The sequence below is a fragment of the Antechinus flavipes genome, chromosome 2, assembly GCF_016432865.1.
Source record: "Antechinus flavipes isolate AdamAnt ecotype Samford, QLD, Australia chromosome 2, AdamAnt_v2, whole genome shotgun sequence".
Lineage (NCBI taxonomy): Eukaryota > Metazoa > Chordata > Mammalia > Dasyuromorphia > Dasyuridae > Antechinus > Antechinus flavipes.
Genome location: NC_067399.1, coordinates 166086337 through 166108797, shown reverse-complemented (window position 1 = coordinate 166108797; position 22461 = coordinate 166086337). Strand labels below are relative to the sequence as shown.

At 33.6% G+C, this 22461-nt stretch overlaps 1 protein-coding gene across 1 annotated transcript in view; it reads left to right on the top strand.

Moving 5' to 3' along the window:
• Positions 1–21068, top strand: part of SPTLC3 (serine palmitoyltransferase long chain base subunit 3) — a 203896-nt gene extending 182828 nt beyond the window's left edge. Inside the window, exons 11-12 of the mRNA XM_051975913.1 lie at positions 16534–16663; positions 19341–21068. Coding sequence (XP_051831873.1) covers positions 16534–16663; positions 19341–19454 — 244 coding nt within the window. The 3' untranslated portion in view covers positions 19455–21068. The remainder of the gene's footprint in view (positions 1–16533; positions 16664–19340) is intronic.
• The last annotated feature ends 1393 nt before the right edge of the window (positions 21069–22461 follow it).

Below are 22461 nucleotides of genomic sequence, written 5' to 3'. Positions count from 1 at the left end.
TGAAGTGAAGCATAATGAAGTGAAAAGAGCCAGGGAAATATTGTACATAGTAATGACAATATTATTCAATGAAGAATTGTGAATGACTTAGCTATTCTCAATAATATAATGATTCAAAGATCCAAAAGAACTAATGAGGAAGCATGCTATCTTCCTCCAGAAAAGGAACCAATATTGATTAAATACAAACTGAAGAATGTTATTTTTCAGCTTCTTTCTTTCATTTTTTTTCTTTTATTTGAGTCTTTGTACAAAATGACTAACATTCAAATGCACATGTATAACCTATATCTGATTTTTTTATCATGTCAGGAAGGGGGAAAGAGGGATAAAATTAGGAACTCGAAACTTTAAAGAAAAATATTTTTAAAATAAACATCAGATCTAATTCTAGAGCACTACAGTCAACAAAAATTGAGGTGAAACATTTTCCAGTCCAAGACAACTTTGAAGATCAGAAGGAAAGATATATGACATTGGAAAGAGAACTGCACCAGATCACAGCAGCCCCAATAGTAGCCCCAACAGAAGTTAAGTGGGCTTTGGAGACATCAATGACAGCAGCAACAGTAGCAGCATTTTCAAGTGCTCTCATCACCCAGAGACAGTAAGGAGATTTGACAACTGGTCAAAAAGAGATAAAGATGACTTCTCTGCTGGTGCTGAGAAGATGCTGTTGTTTGGCAACTCCACTGACCATTCCACAATTCTAGGGCAAAGAACAGTTGTGGTTTCATAGGAAAAGGAACTCCACTTCCATAACAAAAAAGAACACTAGTGCTGGCCTTTAAAAGAGAACAGAGCCCCAACAAGGCTCTGAACAAGGACATAGCAATCACACCTCTACCAGGATCACACAACCTTGGAATCACAGAAATTTTAAATCTTTTCCCTCCTCCCCAGTACTAGTAGTGAAAACAACAGGATGAAAAAGCCTGAAAATTGGGACAGTTATTCCTCCTCCCATCCCAACTCTCAGGTGCTCATCTCCTCCCAATCCAACTCTAACATATATTTCAAAATCAAGAAATAGTCTGGAAAAAAATGAGTTAACAAAATACAAAAGAACTTGACAATTAAAAAAACTACTATAGTAGTATAAAAGCTCAAGAAACAAATGCAAAAGAAGACAACATTTGAAAACATCTATAAGGAAAGCTACTAAGAAAAAAATGCTAATTGGCCACAAGCCAAACAAGAGTTCCTAGAAGAGCTGAAGAAAAAGAATTTTTAAATGATTTTTAAAATCAATTAAGAGTGGTAGAAGACAAATTAGGAAAAGAAATCAGAGCAATGCAAGAAAATTAGGAAAAGAAAATTAACAGCTTGATACAAAAGGTACAAAATCAAACTGAAGAAAAAGAATTTTAAAAGCAGAATTGGTAAAATGCAAAAAGAGGTATAAAAATCTCATTTTAAAAAGTTCTTAAAAATTAGAGATGGGTAGGTAGAAGCTAATGACTCGAAGAGACCTCAAGGAACAATAGAATAAAGTCAAAAAGATGAAAAAGAAGAAGAAAATGTGAAATGTCTCATCAAAGAAACAACTAACCAAGAAAATGGATTGGGGAGAAATAAAGAATTAATGGAGTATTTGAAAGCCACAACCCCCAAAAAAACTACCTACAAATCATATTTCAAGAATTTGTAAATGAAAACTTCTCCAAATATTTTAGAAACTGAGGGCAAATACAAATCGAAAAAACTCACTAATCATCTGAGATAGCAAAATGAAAATTTCCAGAACTACTATAGCTAAATTATAGAGCTCCCAGGATAAGAAGGGTATAGTACAAGCAACTAGAAGGAAACCATTCAAATATCAGAGAACTATAATCAGGATCACATAAGACTTAGCAGCTATACCATTACAAAGTATTGGGTATAGAACCCAACTCTAACATATATTTCAAAATCAAGAAATAGCCTGGAAAAATGAGTTTTAAAAAAGGAATATGATATTTCAAAAGATAAAGAAACTAGAATTAACAATCAAGAAGGATCTACCCAGCAAAAATGAGTATAAACCTTTGGGGGACAAGGGTGGGGAAGAAGGAGAAATGGACATTTCATGAAATAGAAACTTTCAGACCAGGGATGAATAGAAAATTTGACACTGCAACACAAGCCTCAAAAGAACTATCAAAAGACAAACAAAAGAAAAAAATAAGGGGCTTAATAAAGTAAAACTGTTAACATTTCTATATAGAAAAATGATAATTGTGATTTCTAAAAATTTTGTCTTTATTAGAACAGTTAGAAGGCATCTACATATACAGAGGACATGAGGAAGAGTGATTTCTGTTGGAATGACCTCAAAAAAATAGTAAGAAAGAGGAATGCACTGAAAGAAAGCAGAAGCAAACCTAAGAGAATATTGGAGTGTTGATCAAAGGGAGTACAGATTCAAGGAAACAATGGTAAAAAAAAAATACTTGGAAAGAAGAAAAGATTAAAAAAGAGAGAAGATATGAAGAGATAGAAGGATAAACAGAAGAAAACAGAATGGAGAGAATTTACAGTAATCATCTATGATGATAGCAATCAAAATAATCAACTACAAATGTGAATTTATAGTTCATCCATAAATATATATATATATACATATATATAGTTAATCCATAAAAGGGATGCTAATAGCAGAATGTATTTAAAACTGGAACCTAACCATGTGTTGTTTATAAGAAATACCCTTGAAAAAGAAAGACCCTTTAACACACAGCCAAAAGAATGAACTGGAACAGAATCTATTATATTTCAGCTAAAGAAAAAAGATAGGGGTAGCAATCATGATCTAAAAGAAAGAAAAAACAAAAATTGAAATAATTAAAAGAGATAATAAGGGAAACTGCAATATATTAAAAGGTGCCAAAGTAGTATCAGTAATAAATAATATATGAACCAAATATCAGAGCATCCAAACTTTTAAATAAAAAGTTAAATGAGTCATAGGAAGAAATAGACTGCAAAATTGTACCGGTGGGAGACTTTAGCTTTCTTTTCTCAGAAATAGAAGGTAAGAAGATGAATAAAATTTTAGAAAAGTTAGATGTGATAGAGCTCTGGAAAAAACTGAATGGGAATAGAAAGGAGTATTTTCTTTTCAGTGATACAAGTCACCTACACCAAAATGAACATCTATCAAGGCATGAAACCCACATAAATAAATGCAGAAAAGCAAAAATATTAAATGCACTCTTTTCACACGATAATGCAATAAAAATTACATTCAATAAAGGACTTAGGAAATAATCTCATTCTAAAGAATGAGTGGATCAAAGGACAAATCGTGGAAACAATCATAATTTTATAATAATGGCAACAATGAGACAACATGCCAAAATTGAGCAGAAATTTTATATTTCTAAATACACACATCAATAAAAGAGAAAAATCAGATAAATGAATTAACAAACTAAAAAAAATTAGAAAAAAAATGTAAAATCCCCAATTAAATACCTAAACAGAATTCCTAAAAATCAAAGACGACATTAATAAAACTGAAAGTAAAAAAAAAATCATTTAACTAATATTTTAAATAAAAATTTTAAAATTTTAAATAAAACTAATAAATTAGTTAGGAGCCAATAAAATAAACATTTGGTTAATTTGTTTAAAAAAAAAAGAACATCAAATTGCCAGCATCAAAAGTGAAAAGGGTGAATACAATACCAATGAAGATAAAATTAAATCTTCTTTGCAATTATTAAGAGCTATTTTGTCCAATTATTTGCCAATAAATTTGATAAACTGGGTAAAAATGATGAATAGTTAAAAAACAAAATTTGCCCACATCAACAGAAGAAGAAATAGTATACTTTAATAACCTGACCTTAGAAAAAGAGATTAAACAAACCTTTAAAAAAAATGCTGAAAAAACAAATCTCCAAAACCAAACAAGTGACTGTAAAAAAAATTCAAAGAATAATTAATTCCATTATAAAATAAACTATTTTAAAAAATACATAAAGGAGGCCTATTCAAATTTCTTTTATGATACAAATATAGATCTGATACTTCAGCCAAGGAGAGCAAAAATAGAAAGAAAACTAGAGACCAATTTCCCTAATGAATATTGATGGAAATTTTTTAAACAAAACACTATCAAGGAAACTAAAACAATATATCACAAAAACAATACACTATGAGCAGGTAGGATTTATACCAGGAATTCAGAGGTAGTTCCATATTGGAAAATATAAACATAAAGGACCATATCAATAATAAAACAAAAATCACAAGATTATATCAATAGATGCAGAAAGTGCTTTTGACAAAATGCAACACATTCTCATTTTTAAAAAATACTAAAAATATAAGAATCAATGGATTCTTTTCTTAAAATAAGTAGTCTTAAAATCAAAAGCAACCATTATGTATAGGAAAGATAAACTAGAAGACTTCCAATAAGATCAGGGGTGAAGCAAGGAAGTCCATTCATTTTGTTCAACATTATATTAGAAATGTCAGTTATAGCAATAAAAGAAAAAAGAAATTAAAGGAATAAAAATAGACAAAGAAACACTCTGCAGATGATATGATGGTGTATTTAGATAAATCTAGAAAATCAACTAAAAAAGCTGAAACAATTAACTTTAACAAAGTGAAGGACACAAAACAAACCCATATAAATCATCATTTCTATATATTATAAACAAAACTCGAAAGGAAGAGAGAGAGAAATTCCATTTAAAATAACTGCAAACAACATGAAATATGTTGGAATCTGACAAGACACATATAGGAATTATGTAAATTACAATTACAATTACAAGATATTTTTCACAAAAATAAAGATAGACAAATGATTGGAGAAACATTAATTGCTCATGGATAGACTGAGACAATATAATAAACATAATAATTCTATCTAAATTAATGTATTTATTCCTTCATGCCAAATTAACAAAGAACTATTTTAAAGAGCTGGAAAATAATTAATAAAATTCATCAGGAAGACAAAAGGTTAAGAATATCAAAGGCAATGATGAAAAAACACAAAGGAAGATAGCCTATCAGTACCAGATTCCAAACTATATTACAAAGTATAATCATCAAAAACAGCCTAGGATTGGTTAAAAAATAGAGTGGGTAGATCAGTGGAATAGATTAAGTGCTCAACATATAGTAGTAAATGACTATTTGATAAATGACTAAGATTTGAGGACAAGAAATCACTTTTTGATTAAAAAAAACTGCTAGGAAAACTTTCAAACAATCTGGCAGAAATTAAGCACAGATCAGTATCTCATAGTGTATACCAAGATGATGTCAAAACTAACATATAATTTAGACATAAAGGGTGATATCATAAACAAATTAGGGAAGTGGTAAAAAAAAAAATACTGTCAAGTACATGGATAAGGAAAGAATTTATGATGACCAAACAAAAAGTAGGATCACTGGAGATGAAATGAATAAATGAATAATTTTAATTGCATGACATTAAAATAGTTTTGCACAAACAAAACCAATGAAGACAAAATTAGAAGAAAATCAAGAAACTAGGAAAAAAATTATAGCATGTTTCTAAGTAAAGGTCTCATATCTTAGAGAGAGAGAGAGAGAGAGAGAGAGAGAGAGAGAGAGAGAGAGAGAGAGAAGTCTAATTAATTCCCAAATTAAGAAATGGTCCAAGAAAAGCAGTTTTCAGGAGAAGAATTCAAAGGTATCAGTGGTCATGTGAAAAAAAATTCTACATCTAATCATATTGACTAATATGACAAAAAAGGAAAAGGACAAATGCTGGAGGGGAATGTGGGTAAATAGGGAACCTAATGCATTGTTGACAAAATTGTGAACTTATCAACTGTTGTAGAGAACATTTTGGACCTAGATCCAAAGGGATATAAAACTGTATATATCCTTCCTACAAGCAACACCTTTATGCAGCTAAGTGGTACCATGGATAGAATGCCAAGTCTGGAGTCAATAATCCAGCCTCAAATACTTGCTAGTTGTGTGAACCTGGGCAAGTCATTTAATCATGTCTATCTCAGTTTCCTCATCCATCTCATACATATGCATATATATACACACACACACATACATACACACCCTGTGGCACTTGATACTTTTATCAAAAACTTGAATCAAGGCACAGATGAAATGCTTATTGCATATAGTTAACACAGATTATGAGGCTAGAATTGGGGGGAAGAGAAACAATAAAATTAAATTTGATAGTAATAGTCTAGAGCTGAGATAGTGAAATAGGAAGAACCAGTATAGATCTTCCTTCCACAATGTGCTAACCTGAATTCTAAAGAGAAAAATCCCAAAAAAGTCATAATGAGTCATTTGTCCAGCCCAGGTGGAAACTGAGGATGGAGTCAGGCTCATATACTCATAGTATACTAAGAACAGAATACTCCAGCACCCTAGAAGAGACAATGTATCCTTAGAAAGAAGAAATCCCAGACCTACACGGTGACACTCAAATCTATACTGGGAAATTATGATGGGGATATTTACCAACTAGCATCTATGTAATACACCAGCTAGTTGAGGGGAGTCACTGACTCAGGGTGGGCTGAGAAGAATTCCTGTGCCCATGGACTGCATTCCAGATGGGAAGATACTAGAAACTGAAGCTAGACAGAAACAAATTAAAAGCAAACAACAGCTGTGGAGCCCAGACTCCAGGAGCAGAGCAAGATCTCAGTTCCTGCATCTAGCCCAACATGAGGAGGAATAATCTGGGCATGAATTCTAAACCAAAGGTGAGTTTTCAGATCTGCAATTCCAAACTAATATAGCTTTCCAGGTAGTTGATGAGAAGCTGAGTCCAGCCAAATTTCAGGTCAGAAACTTAGAAAGTTCAGATTAGGAGCTCCAACAATAAAATTTTGCCCTAGACCAGCCTATCTTAGGATCACAAAAGCTTGCATGTTGCCTGCCTGTCTGTCCCTGAGATTCTGAAATAACACAATGTTTAAAACCTCCAAGAAACAGCAAAAGGACCAGCCTAGACTTTGAATCCAGAAGTGTGACTGAGTCTAACCCTAATAAGAAGTCTAAAATGAAGAAGTAGATTAGAAAAATGAAGGAAAAAAAAAGAATCCCACCATAAATGACTACTATGGTGTCAAGAAACTCAAGACACAAACAATGAATGATTCTAAAATAACTATAAAGAAAACCTCAGAGAAAACACAGCATACACAAACTCAACTACAATTCCTGAAGGAGATAAAGCAAAAAAAAAAATTTTAAGAAAATAGTTTAAAATGCTTTTTAATAAATGAAATAATAGTTCTTGAGGGAAGAATCTGAAAAAGAATTAATATCTTCACATATGATATATAAAACCTTGCCCAAACAACAAAGTTCCTGAAAATTAAAATGAACCTGATAGAAACAACATGAAATATTACAATAAAGTCAAAAGGATGAAAAAATAGAAGAAATGTGAAGTATTTTATAGCAAAAGCAACTGATCTGAAAAAAAAAGATTAAGGGGGAAAAATTAAGAATATAAGGATGTCAAAAGAAAAAAACAGTATACATATATTGACAGTATATGTCAGATTTTTTAAAAATCATAAAAGAAAACTTCCTAGATCTCTTGGAACTAGAGGGCAAAGTATAAATAAGATCTTCAGATGATCTTCCAAAAGAAACTGCAAAATGAAAACTCCCAAAAGCATAATAATCAAAATCTAGGGCCTTACAGTTGGAAAAAAATACAGTAAATAAACAAAAAGAAATAATCCAAATATCAAGGAGCAATAATCAGTATCATACATAATTTAACAATCACAACTTTTAAAAAAGGAGAGAATTTGGAATACAATATTCCATAATGCAAAGGATATGGGTTTAAAATCAAGAATAATTTAGAAAAACTGAATACAATGCTAGTTGGAGGAGTTGAACATTTAATGAAATAAAGGACTTTTCAAGCATTCTTGATGAAAAAACTAGAATTGCATAAAAATTTCAAGGTTTAAACATGGGAGTCAAGAAAAACATAAGAAAGTAAATACTAATGAATAACCTTGTCCTTAAACAAAAATTAGACTTATCAATAACATTAAGCAAAAGAAGAATAAAATGTTTATTTTCAAATTTGGACAAATCTACATGTTTGCTCTGAAACTTATCAACATCAGGGTTCACAGAGACAATCCAACTAAGCATAGCCTGGGAGTGGTTGTATCTTACTGATCTTAAAAATGAAGAGAGGGGAGAAAGAATACAAGTTGGGGGATGGGGACAAGAGAGAAAAATTAGCCCTTAGAAAAATAATCTCTAAGGATTTTTATAGCTGTTTTTTGAAGTGGCAAAGAATGGGAATCAGAAGATTCCCATAAACTGGAAGATTGATGAACAGGTTATGATATATGAATTTGATGAAATTTTATTGTAAAAATAGTGATGAAGAAGGTATGGTCTCGGAGAAATTAGTAAATACATATAGGAAGTAATGTAAAGTAAATACATCCAGGAGAACAATTTATACAAGGACAACAATATAATGAAGTCAAGTTAGTTTGAAAGAATTAGGAACTCTTCTTAGTATAACATAAGCACAATGTTAAAGGATTAATGATGAAATATGCTATATCCAACATCAGGGAGAACTTCAGCAAAGAATCAGGCATTATTTTTTAGACATAGCTAATGTACATATTTGTTTTGATATACTATACATGTTTGTACAGCCAATTCAAACAATTGTAATAAGTTCTCAGCAAGGTGGGAAATGAGAGGCAGATTTTCACTGATTGAAATATGTATTTTTTTTAATTTACAAATTTAATAGTGACAAATGTAGTCTTACATTTGAGATAATCAACTTTATAATTAAAGAATTATGGGCTCTCAATGGCCATCAGAAATCCAAAAAAGAACATACCCAATCATCTACTCTTTGATTGAAGTAAGAAAGTACAACCTACTATTTAAAGAAATAACCCATTCCACTTCCAATAATTTTAATTGTTACAACTTGTCTTTACTTCAAACCTAAATCTTTGCAACTTCCATACTTTGTTCCTAGCTCTACCCCTAAAAGATCATTTTATCTTAAGCTGTATTATTATCTAATATTTACATAGCATTTTAAGTTTAGCAAAGTATTTTATGTATATTATTTCATTTAATTTTCAAAATACCCTGTGAGAAAAGTACTATTATTGTTCCCATTTTATAGAAGAGACAACCAAGTCTGAGAGAATTTAAGTAACTTGCTCAGAGTCATATACAAGTTGCCACATGGAGCTGGAAAAAAAAAATAAAGAACTTCTTGTTTGTTTTACATAATTTCAAGTAAACTCTCACTGGAAGGCAATGCTTTACAACTCCCTAATCAATTCATTATTCTATTCATCATAGCAGCCATTCCTTTTCATCCTTCCTGAAGATTACCATAGCATCCCCTTCCCTGTCCTCTCAGTTGAAGACTTCATATTTCAACAGAGTCAGATTATTCCCCAAGAGCTTCTTCTTTCTTCTCTTTTCTCCCTCTTCTCATATAACTCAGATATTTTCCCTTACCATCTCCTTCAACTTTGTCTCACATGAAGAGGAAGACTTTCTCTTTGCTAACATGAACAGCTCTTCATGCACTCTTGATCCCATTTCATTTCATCATCTTCAGAAGATTGTATCCTCTATCATTCTTACTCTCTCAGAAACCTTTAATTTTTCCCACCCTAATGGCTACTTGTTTTCCTGCTGCTTACAACAAACCAATATCTCCCCATCCTTAAAAATAAAACCTCAGTTAATCCATCCAGCCCTATTAACCATTGTTCTTCAGGTCACCTTCCTTTCTCAACTAAATTTCTTGAGAAAACCATCAGAAAAGTTCCTTATTTATATATGGGTCAATATAGCTTCATTCCTTTGGTGTGTACAAGTGACATAAAGACTATGAAATTGGCTTTTTTATTTCAAAAATAGCTGGTTTGAGAGAATTAGTAAAGTACTTTATATCATAGAATTAAAAGCACTTTATTTCATGTATAATTATTGAGCTCTTGTCCTGTATAATTTTATGGCTAACTTTGAACTATGCAATACAGGAAAAAGATAAACAACCATGTTTATCTAATTTTCTCACCCCAAATATAATGACTAATTCTCAGTTCTTACTTCAACCATAGTAGCTGTGAAATTTTCTTGGCTTTTAAAAATAATGTCTTCCTTGATTTACTTGATAAATCTCCATTAGGAATTTGCAGGGAAAACACTAAAATTCTGAGAAAGAAGACTGAATTTATGATGTCTCTTTTTCATCTGGCTCAAGCCTTCTTTCTGAATTATGACTCGAAGATTTCTATAGATCTGTCAGACTCCTAAAAAAAAAAAACAGACTTTTTAATGCTAACAGGTCTGATGCATTTTTCTCTCATCTTGGGTGGATTCATTCATGTATTAAAGGTTATCAAATGGGAATTGCTGGGCCTAACAAGAAAAGAATCACTTTTCAAGTTTATGCCCTATTGTTTAATGTCTGTCATTTGAATATAAATATGCAGGAATTTGTTCAAACTTTGAGGCTTTACATTCCAGAATCTCTGCTGCTACTAAAAAAGAGAAAAACCTGATAATTTGACACACATGGACATATCAAAAAATTTGTCAGAAGGGTAGTTGTTTTAAAACCATGAAATAGATTGAAGTTTTCATTTTGTTTCTTATAAACAAGTAATTTTACCTTATTTAAGTTTCCTATCTATAAAATGGAAATAATATTTGTGCTTCCTACATCTGAAGGCAGTGTTTTATAAACTTTAAAAAGTACTATCTAAATGAGAGCTGATAAAAAAAGATTTGTCTAGCTTCAATGATCACTATACATAAAACCTCCCTATCTATGTGTGAATAATTCCATCTTATTTCATCTGGCTAGTTGGTATTGTCCCCAAAGTTTGCCTGTAAACTTACCTTTCTAAGTGCAGTACCCACTCTTAGTAACATTCCACTAATTAGGTACTCTTATTAAATTCCTCAAAGGGAGACTGACTATTCTTTTCTACAAGACTCCCAGGCGTTTAGTACTGTTGTACATAAAATTCCTATCAGTGCACTTCTCAATAAGTTTGAGCTAATGGGCTCAATTAGTTTTTTAGAAAAGGTATTTATTTAATCAGGTATAGTAAGAGTAGTTCATACAACCCAAAATCTAAGGCATATTCTATAATAAAGATAGACAACATCTGAGAGGAGAGTGAAATGAAAACTAAAATACAAGAGTAGTGAGGTATGTGTTCAGAAAACATATTTGATATTCTTTTCTTCCTTCATGGAGTTGGGAGGCAGTTTCTCTTAGTCTAATTCTCTATTGGATTCTGAGGATGAGTGACTTTTTAAGATCTATAATACTTCTCAATCATGAAGAGTCACAATCTGTAAGGCTGCCAGTGTAGTCAAAACATTTTTCATCATCCATCTGCAGATGTTTCTACTATTGCAGGCCACTGCTACTGCTCCCAGTTACTAGAGGAACCTGTAGACATTCCTCTCCAAACTCACAAGGTCACTGCCTGGCTCCAACCATCTCCATTTGGCTGCTAAATCAGGGAAGGAAACCCAAAAGGGAGGTATCCTTATCCCAGGCAGACTTGCCAAGGCAAAACACCTTTTCAAGGCTCTTAAGGAGCCAGCCAAAAAACTAAGCGGCTGCTCTTCCCTCAGAAAACAATTCAGGAATCTTGAGGTGGAATCAAGATGGCAGAGTAAAGTCAGGGGACTCACCCAAGTTTTCCCCCAAGCCTCTCCATATAGCTCTAAATAATTCTAAACAAATTCTAGAGCAGCAGAACCTGCAAAAAGACAGAGTGAAACGTATTTCCATTCCAAGACAACTTGGAAAGTGTGCAAGAAAGGTCTGTCATCCTCAGGTGAGTGGGGAGGACAGTACGGCTGAGGCAGCATAGCTTGGGCCCCACAAACCAGGAGCCTGCTTCAGGCACCTGAATCAGTAGCAGCAGAGATGATATCCATACCTCTGGGCCCACAGATGCCACAGACAACACAGGTAGGAAAAGTTTGTCACAGCTAGGTGAGAATAAAGCATAGTGCTTCCCAGATCATAGCACCAGCACACCAGGAGGGGCCTAAGGAGGCCCTGAATCCACAGCGGCCCTAAGAGCTTCTGGAGCTCTTAGCCCACAGAAATAAAGGGGTTAAATAAATGGTCCCAAGGAGACTTCAGAGCATCTTTTTTGCTAGCACCAAGGCAGGACTATGGTACTCAAATATAGGTCACAATCCAGAGAGGAAGTTCCAAGGTAAGGAGGAGCATTAGCACACCAAAGCTTACAGACACAATGGAGTAGGGATCCTCCTCGCAGTTTCAAAAGAGTCTTGTGGTCTTGCACAGCACAGAGCATCGACCAAGAGAGTAATGAACACACCTCTCCTTAGATCATACCACCTTGGAAGCTCTACAAGCATTTCTAAAAAGAGCTACACAAAACCCCTGAAGGTCGGAACAGAGCACCTTCTACACTGAAAGCACATCCCTACTTTTACAAAGAGTTTAAAAAAAAAAAAGGTTTGGACTATAGAAAGTTACTATTGTGACAAGGAAAATTAAAGCATATTCTCAGAAGATATCCAAATCAAATCTCCTATATCCAAAATTTCTAAGAAAAATATTAAATGGCCTCAGGCCAAGGAAGAGTTCAACAAGAATTTTGAAAATCAAGAAAGAGAAATAGAAAAAAATTGGGAAGAAAAATCAAAGTGATGTAAGAAAATCTTGAAGAACACGTTGATAAAGCAGACACACATACACACACACACACACACACACACACACACACACACACACACACACACATACAACTGAAGAAAATAATACCTTAAAAAACACACTAGGCCAATTGGTAAAGGAAATACAAAAAGCCAATGAAGAGAAGAATACCTTAAAAAGCAGAAATGGCCAAATGGAAAGAAAGGCAAAACATTTTCTGGGGGTAGGGGAGGAGGAAACTCCTTAAAAGTAGACTTGGCTAAATGTGGGAGGAGGAGGGGAAATCCACTGAAGAAAACAACTTCTTTAAAATCTGGACATATGAAAAAGGAAGTACAAAAGCTCACTGAAGAAAATAATTCCCTAAAAATTAGAATTGAGTAAATAGAAGATAATGACTTTGTGAGAAACAAAAAACAATAAAACAAAACCAAAAGACTGAAAAATAGAAGAAAATGTGAGAATGTGAGAAAATATCTCACTGGAAAAACAACTGACCTGGAAAATAAATCCAGGAGAGATAATTTTAAAATTATTGAAGAACAGAAAGCCATGACCAAAAAAGAACCTAGACATCATTTTTCAAGAGTATGTCAAGGAAAACTACTCTGTTAATCTAAAATCAGAGAGTAAAATAGAAATCTAAAGAACCCACCAATCACCTCCTGAAAGAACCCCCAAAATGAAAACTCCCAAGAATATTATAGCCAAATTCCAAAGCTCCCAGGTCGAGAAAACATTGCAAACAACCAGAAACAAACAACTCAAATATCTTGAAGATATTGAAATCAGGATAACATAAGATTTAACAGCTTCTAGCTTAAATGATAAGAGGGCTTGTAATAAGACATTCTGGAGGGCAAAACAGTTAGATTTACAATAAAGAATCATCTATCCACAAAAGTGAGTTTAATCCTTCAGGGGGGAAAATGAACATTCAAGAAATAAAATACTTTCAAACATTCTTGATGAAAAGGCCAGAGTTGAATAGAAAAGTTGACTTTCAAATATAAGATTCCAGAGGAAACAGGAAAGAAAAAACAAAAAGTACTTAAGATTAAACTGCTTGCATTCCTATGTGGGAAAATGATGTTGTAACTCATAAGAACTTTCTCATTATTAGGGCAGTTAAAAGGGGCATATATAGACAGAAGACATAAGTGTAGGTTAGATATAAAGGGATAATATCTTTTAAAAAATGAAATTAAGGGATAAAAGAGAGATGTCCTGAGAGAAAAAAGGGAAAAGTAAAATGGTGTAAATTATATGCCATAAAGAGAGACAAGAAAAAACATTTATAGTGCAGAGGAAGGGGGTAAAAGAGGGTGAGTTAATGATCTTTATTCTTATTAGAATTAGCTTAAAGAGGAAATAGCATATACACTCATGGGTATAGAAATTAATCTTACCCTGCAAGAAAGTAATAGAGGAATAGAAAACAGGATGAGAGGAGGGTGATAAGAAAGCATATTGGGGAAGAGAGTGGTCACTAGCAAAACACGTTTGAGATGTATAGGGTGAAAGGAGAGAGGGAATAGAATAAATGAGAAGGATACAATGAACAATGGTAATTTTGAAAAAAAATCGAAACAAGGTACTCTGATAAAGGCTTCATTTCTTAAATATACAAAAATAAGAGCCATTCCTTTAATAATAAAATGATCAAAAGATATGAACAGTTTTTTTTCAGATGAAGTAATCAAAGTTATCTATAGCTGTGTAAAAAACCCTCTGTCTTTCAAACAAACATGGAAATATTTCTCCAAGGTGATTCACAGTAAAGAAATCCAAACTGATATATGTGTGTGCATGGATATGTATGTATATACTTACATATACATAAATTTACGTATATATGTAAAGACAACAACTATAAAGCAACTGAATTGAATGATATATAACGAACAATCTTGGTCCTAGAAGTTTCTGATAAGCATATATTTCTTCCTCTTCTCAATAGAGAAATAAGCACTATAATGTATTTTATACAGATACAACTTGATATTATTTGGTTTTGTATAAAGTCAAATTTGTTTGTTGCAATGAAGAGTTCAATGGGACATGGCAGTTTTAGGGGAAAGGCCTCCAATTTAAAAACAAAAGGTAATAATAATAATAATAAATTTAGATTAGAGATACTGATAGCCAAACAATGCTAAAACACCTACAGAAAGGTCTCAGCATATTATTTGGAACATTTATAGGACATGTAAAAGGGATGCATAGGATAAGAAAGGATAGTGGGCTTATACCCCAAAGAGATACTAAAGAAGGGAAAGGGACCTGTATGTGCCAAAATGTTTGTGGCAGCCCTGTTTGTAGCGGCTAGAAGCTGGAAAATGAATGGATGCCCATCAATTGGAGAATGGTTGAGTAAATTGTGGTATATGAACGTTATGGAATATTATTGTTCTGTAAGGAATGACCAGCAGAATGAATACAGAGAGGCTTGGAGAGACTTACATGAACTGATGCTAAGTGAAATGAGCAGAACCAGGAGATCATTATATACCTCAACAAAGATACTGTTTGAGGATGTATTCTGATGGAAGTGGATCTCTTCGATAAAGAGAGCTAATTCAGTTCCAATTGATCAAGGATGGACAGAAGCAGCTACACCCAAAGAAAGAACACTGGGAAATGAATGTAAACTGTTTGCATTTTTGTTTTTCTTCCCCGGTTATTTTTACCTTCTGAATCCAATTCTCCCTGTGCAACAAGAAAACTGTTCAGTTCTGCACACATATATTGTATCTAGGATTTTACTATTCAACATGTAAAGGACTGCTTGCCATCTGGGGGAAGGGGTGAAGGGGTGAAGGGAGGGAGGGGAAAAATCGGAACAGAAGTGAGTGCAAGGGATAATGCTGTAAAAAAAATTATCCTGGCATGAGTTCTATCAATAAAAAAGTTATTTTTAAAAAAAGGATAAGAAAGGATGAGTAGGTTGAGATTAAATTACTATTAAATACTGAATCCAAACTCTAAGATGATAATTCCCCCTTAAGTATTAAAGTACATCCCTTACTCTATTTTCATATACATAAAGTCATCATTGGAAATTGGCTACAGCTACCATACAAGTCTCCACTGTACTTTGGGGCAATTTTGATTTTCACAGATCATCATGTTCCAAAGATCAGTCTTTTGTATTAGAGAGCAGCTTGGCAAATTTTAAAGCACTATATTATTATGCACACACTTTTCAAAGCATGTTCAATAGAAATTAAAATCATCTCTTCGATGTCAGATTTTATTGCCACTTGTAAAAGGCTAATCAACTTTTATAACACCTCTGAGATTTAGCATGGTCTCAATATTAATCAGTTTCAAGTTATATTTGAAAGGTTACAAAATTATCATTTCCACTAACTGAAATGGCAAAATCCCTCAGTCAAGACAGAGGTAGCCCTAAGTTGTTGAAGACTCATTCTAACATAGCACAAACTCTATAAGATCCCATTACATAGCGTTCTATTATGAGCTTTGTCCATGTTTGTCTGTTATCCAAGTATTAGCCTAGTTATATCTGAAGATATTAATTACTAGGCTTGATCAAAAGTCAATAAATTTTCCCCAGAAACTCCCAAAAACCATTTACTAACTTTTAAAGAGGGTTACAATTTATATTGGTGGAAGAATAGCCTACACTCATGAAGTCTCAAAAAACATCTTAAAGAAATTGTAAAAGTAAACTTAATCCACTATTTTCAAGCATTGGCCACAAATAATTATAATTCCTCACATTCCTTTTCTTTTGTGGATAGTGTTGGATTATTTCTAATTCTCTCTTTTTGTTTTACTCCTCCCTCCCACCTGCACAGTGCATTTTCAAGAATCCTATTACAAAGAAAAATTGGTGTAGTAGTAGTGGGTTTTCCAGCCACTCCAATAATAGAAGCTCGGGCTCGGTTTTGTATGTCATCTTCACATACTCAGGAAATGCTAGACACGGTAAGTTCTCAAGGAGTATTTTTACTAGATTCTTTGTGGTCTTGTGGCCCAGAAAGTTTTACTACTTTTGTTTTCAAAGATACTCAATTATTTAACATTTGAAAACCTGTCTGTAGTGAATGGTTCATGGGCTCTCCTCTCTACACTCTCTTTCAGTGATATCATCAGCTCCTTACAGGTTCACTTATCTCTATTCATGCAACTCTGAAATTTTTAAATTCAGCCTGTATTTCTTTCTAAGTCCCAGGGCAGTTTCACCACATTGTCTGTCCCATCTTCATCTAGATATTACCTTAGTCTCTCAACCTCAATATGGTCAAAACATGAAAACTCAAAACTTTTCCCCTTCTGGTTAATCAATCATCACATTCTAAATATCAACCTAACCTCTTCACTGTCCCTTATGGACCATATCCAATCAGTGACCAAGACTCATAAAATCTACCTCCACAACATTCATGCCCTTCTGTTCATTCACAGAACTTCCCAGCCTCCATAAACTCATCATTTCTTAGCCAGAAAAATATAACCTCTTAATTTATTTCTCATCTCTCTCCCTTACACTATTAAGAAACTGATATTCCTAAAGCACTGGGTCTGACCATTTAAAATTTTCGACTTAAAAAGGATAATTCCATTTAAATATTTTCATAATCTAGCTCTCACCTATCTTTCCAGGCTGATTCCACATTATTCTCCTTTATTCCCTCTGTGCTTTAGCCAAACTGACCCAACTTGCTATTCAGCAGTACATAAAATTCTCTCTCAAGTCATGTCCTCACTTTTGCCTCTCCCTTGCACTTTTTAAGGCTCGTATCAAAACCCCTCTCCTATAATATGTCTTTTTAATGACCACAATTGTTAGTGCTCACACAATAGAAAAGAATGAAATTAAATCATATTTAGTTTGTAGTTAATTATGTACTTGTATATTGTATCTTTATATTTCCAATGCTTAGAACAATATGCCTAGCATAGGGAAGCAATTTAATATATTCTTATTTAATTATATTGGAATTTAATATTTATGTAATTTCCTGACCAACAAACACATACACACGCACGCGCGCGCGCATACACACACACACACACACACACACACACACACCTCTTCATTGCAATATTCATTCTAATTAAATTCTTCATTTTATTTACTATAAGATGAATTGTTAGCACAGTGCCTGACAAATAGAAGGTTCTTTTTTAAAATGCTTGTTAACTGACTGGCTGTCAAATCTCTTGATTATCACATAGATAGTTTTGATTACTTTAAAGAGAAACAAGGATATCTGAGGTATCTAATATATCCCTTTGCTTCCAGCTAAGACCACATGTAAACCTCTATCATGTGTAAAGGTCTCCAAAAAGGATATTTCACATACAGAATCTACCCAGCCATGGTCTCCCCAATCCATTCTAACATTTAAAAACTCTTATTATTCACAATTCCTATATTTAGCCTAGACTATTTTCTGCTTACACATTTATTTTCTGCTTACATACTTTTCTCCCAAAAACCATAAGATATGTAGTAGTGTAACTACTGCTATCCCCACTTCCCAGATTCATTTAAACTCAACTAGCATTTATTAAGCATCAACTATCTACAAGACAACTGACCTAACATTGGAGATACTGCCCCCCACAAAAAAAAATCTCCTAACCTCAAGAAGCTTATCCTATAATGGGGAAATGTAACATGTAAAAAAAAGTAAACACAAGATAATTTAAGGAGAGAAAGCACTAACAAATGAAAGTGTTAATGTCACCGCTATAGTTATATCAAGCTTTGGACTTTTCGAAACACTTTTCCAACTTTTACCTCATTGGATGATAAAAGTAGTCCTTTGAAATAGCTAAAACAAGTATTAGTTGACAGTTGTGAAACTGGATTTCAGAGAAAACAGATTTTTTTCATATGAAAATGCTTTGAAATATATGAAACACTAAGCAAATGCCAGGTAAATTCATCTCTACTGATAATTTATCAGAGTAGAAGTTCCCAATTCTACTTGCTTTGCAGAACTATGGAGTCCTAAAAATTAAGACCAAGACACATTTTGATTCACTAATAATCAATTAAGAGACTAATAGCCTGAAAATTATCTCTCACATGGAAGAATCTTAACATTTTCAAAAATCTCTTAATATTTGTGACCATAAATTTTCTCATCATTAAAGCAGGATACTTTGTGTAGTGAATGAGATAGACATCATACAATTGGAGAAGGGCAAATGTCCAATTTTAAAAGAGACATAGAGACAGAAACAGAGAGAAGAAAGAAGAATGTAAACTAAAACAAGTAAATTTGACTTCAATTCCATTGCTTCCTATTTCATTCTCCACACTACCCAGATTCAAACTAATTGGTGGATGGATAAAGGGAAAAGAGAAGAGGGTCAAAGAAAGAATTCATGAAAGAAGACATAAGTTTTGAAGGATGAGTAGGATTTTGAGTATTTCAAGAGACAGAATCAACAACTTAAAAGTTAATAAGCATTTGGGTTCAGAAAAAAATTACAAAATCTTACTCTCTTTTTGTTTAAAATAGATTATCGATAAAAACCATTATGTAGATATATTTAATATGGTAATTATATAATCTCCTCAGGGGAGAACAGCCTAAATCAATGTGATGATGACTGAAAAAAACTTATTCTAATATTCTTATTGCAGGTCTTGAAAGAAATTGATGAAATAGGTAATATTCTGAGACTGAAATACTCACGACACAAAAAGTCAGCTCACCCTGAACTATTGGATGAAAAAAGCTTTGAACTTGAAGATTAAGTTTCCAAGCTTGAAGAGAACATAGAGACTTTAACGAAAAAAAGACTTCCCTCCTTACCTCAAAAGGAATATAAATGTATTTCTTCTCTTTCTTAGAACAGTTTTTGTTTATTGAGTAGCTGACTCAATTGAGGAAAGCATTGCTGTTGAAGTTTTACTGTCTCCAACTTAGGCCTATAGAGGTTGAAATATAGTTCCAGATTTAAGTTTCTCCTCTCCTATGGCTTCCAAAAGAAAAATACACTTCTTAGTGTATTTTTAATGGCAAAGAGCCTGGATCTCATTTGCTACTGTGCGGCCTCATTGGTTCCATATCTTTCAGGGCAATGGGGAAAAGAGGTTTAAATTTTTAATTTAGCAGGTTTTATTGTGCTTTAGTTAAAGCATATTTCATCTGCAGACTTGGGGGATGTTTTTATTGTACCAACTCTAAAAGAACTCATCATCATTTTGGAATGATTCAGAAAAAGAAAGAGATATGAATTTCTATTAACCATATTTTGAATTTCTCAAAGGATAGGTGCTAAGGGAAAATTAATGCTTTGAGAAAGGAAGTAGAACTCATCAACAAGTACTAGGAAAAGTCTTTGAAGAAAAATATTCTTTTCCTCCTACTGATCCTACATGGTTTATTCTAATTTTCTAAGTTTTCCTCTTGAGGACAGAAGCCAAATTTAGGTCTGGACATGAGTGTGGTTAAAAATAAAGACTTTTTCTCCTACGATGGCTGACTCTAACTTATAGTAACCTAAATATTACTAATGCCACTCAAAGTTTCTGTTTAATATGTACTCTATAAATCTTATGAATAGTCATTCTGATATTTCTTTTTAACTCTGGATAAAATGCTGAGTCAATTAATGTTCTATTCCAGGACTACTTTAAAAAAATTCTTATCAATTCAAAATACTTAAAATAAATTTATAATGCACTTTATCAAGCCTGTGAAACCCAGAGCCAAGTCTATCAAGGAGTCTTGTCACCTAGTATTTGTACAGCATCTTGACTGAGATAAAAGTTGAGTTTTGAACTAACTGAACTCTTTTTTTTTAATATGTGAACACAAGTGACTATAGCACAAACATTTGAGCTTGTGGCCTCATGATTATGAAGAGAGACTGTTTAATGACTTATGTTAATTGTATCTAATTGATATGCACAGATCTGTTGAGAAAACCTCAGCTGTAAGATAAACATCCAGCTGGCATTCAGAGTTGGAAAGAACAAATAGAGTGATCTTTTAGCAAAGTTTCCCTAACTGTAAGAATGAGCTACATAAAACATTTTGCTCTATCAAATGACATTGTAAACAAATAAGATCAAGAGATATTTGGCTTTCCCTTGTACAGATGTACCCAAATTTTCACATTATTTATTCTACAATTGTAACTTAAATAATGTCTATAATTCTAGATTTAATGAAAAATGAGAGTTGAAGTCTGAAGAGGTCAATACCTGAGTCCCTGAAAAAGGAAGGGATTAGAGACACAGACAACTAGCTAACTAGTAAATAAAGGAGCTGTAGAACTAGACAATTTAGTCATTAATTAATTATTTAATGTTCATTAAAAAAGGAAATTTTTAAAATTGGGAAATAAATTAAATCCTTAATTATATTGGTTTCAAAGTGTATTATATATAGTATTTATGGATATTTAAAGATTGTGTATTATTGCGGGAAGAGGGCAGTGCTAAAAATTCATGCTGTTTTGGTTTTGTTTTTCATAACAAATTCAGACTATAATTAAGGCACTGAAAGCAGTAACTTTTATGCATGAAAATAAGTTTACTGTAAAAATGAACATTTTTGGGACTTCCGGTTAAGATGGCGGAGAGGAGGCTCACAATTGCATAAGCTCCGCGCTTTCTCTCACTATCCACTTCATTACAAGCCTCTGAATCAATGCTTGACTGAAAAAAACCCACAAATAGTTACCAAGAGAAGCCATCCTTGAGATCCGCCAAGAAAGGTCTGTCTTTACTGGAGGGCTGGGGCGGTTTTAGATCGGGCGCAGGCTGAGGGCAGCGGCAGTGAGAGCACGGGAGCAGAGCTGAGAGGGGGTGGGGAGTGATCGTAGCCGTCTCTGCGGGGAGAGCTTCGCTACAGGTTTGGAACCTGCAGCAAGTCAACAGCCCAGCAGAGAAGCTAAAAACACCGGGGATGAAGAACACAACCGCAAACAGCTGGAGTCTCTCAGGACCTGGCCGCCCCCCCCTTCCCCCCCTCAGTGACTCAGCACGCTTTGGGATCTCAGAGCGCAGGCGCAGCACAGTCCTGCTAGTGCCTCACTGCTGCCCCCTGCAGTCTGGAGAGGAAGCTCGATAACACACCCAGCCCCCCCCCCCAAAGAAAGACTCCAGTTTTTTCTGTTTTTCTTTGGTAGTTTGTCTCTGATTAATAGACAGAATGAGCAAGAAGCTGAAGAGGACTTTAACCCTAGACAGCTTCTACACAGATAGAGAGCAGACTCTAAATCCTGAGGAGACTAAAAACAGGCAGTCCCCAGGTGATTCCCCAAAGGAGGAGATCGTCTGTTCCTCAGCACAGATGAACCTCATAGAAGTGATTAAAAAGGCTCTCACAAGGGAGCTAGAAGAAAAATGGGGAAAGCAGAGTGAGGCTTGGCAAAAGGAGAAGGAAGCTTGGGAAAAGGAGAGGGAGGCTTGGCAAAAGAGCCTGGAGAAGTCAGTTAAAGAGAGAGTGGATAAAGAAGTAAAATCCTTGAAAAATAGGATTGGTGAACTGGAAACAGAAAACAGCTCTCTAAAAAACAAAATTGGCGAAATGGAAAAAAATTCCACAGAACAAAAGAACTCAATTGGACAATTAGAGAAAGATTTTAAAAAAGTGAGTGAAGAGAATACTTCACTGAAAATCAGAATTGAACAAGTGGAATTGAATGACTCGAGGAGACAAGAAGAATCAGTCAAGCAAATCCAAAAAAATCAAACAATGGAGAAAAATGTGAAATACCTTCTGGGGAAGACAACAGACCTGGAAAACAGA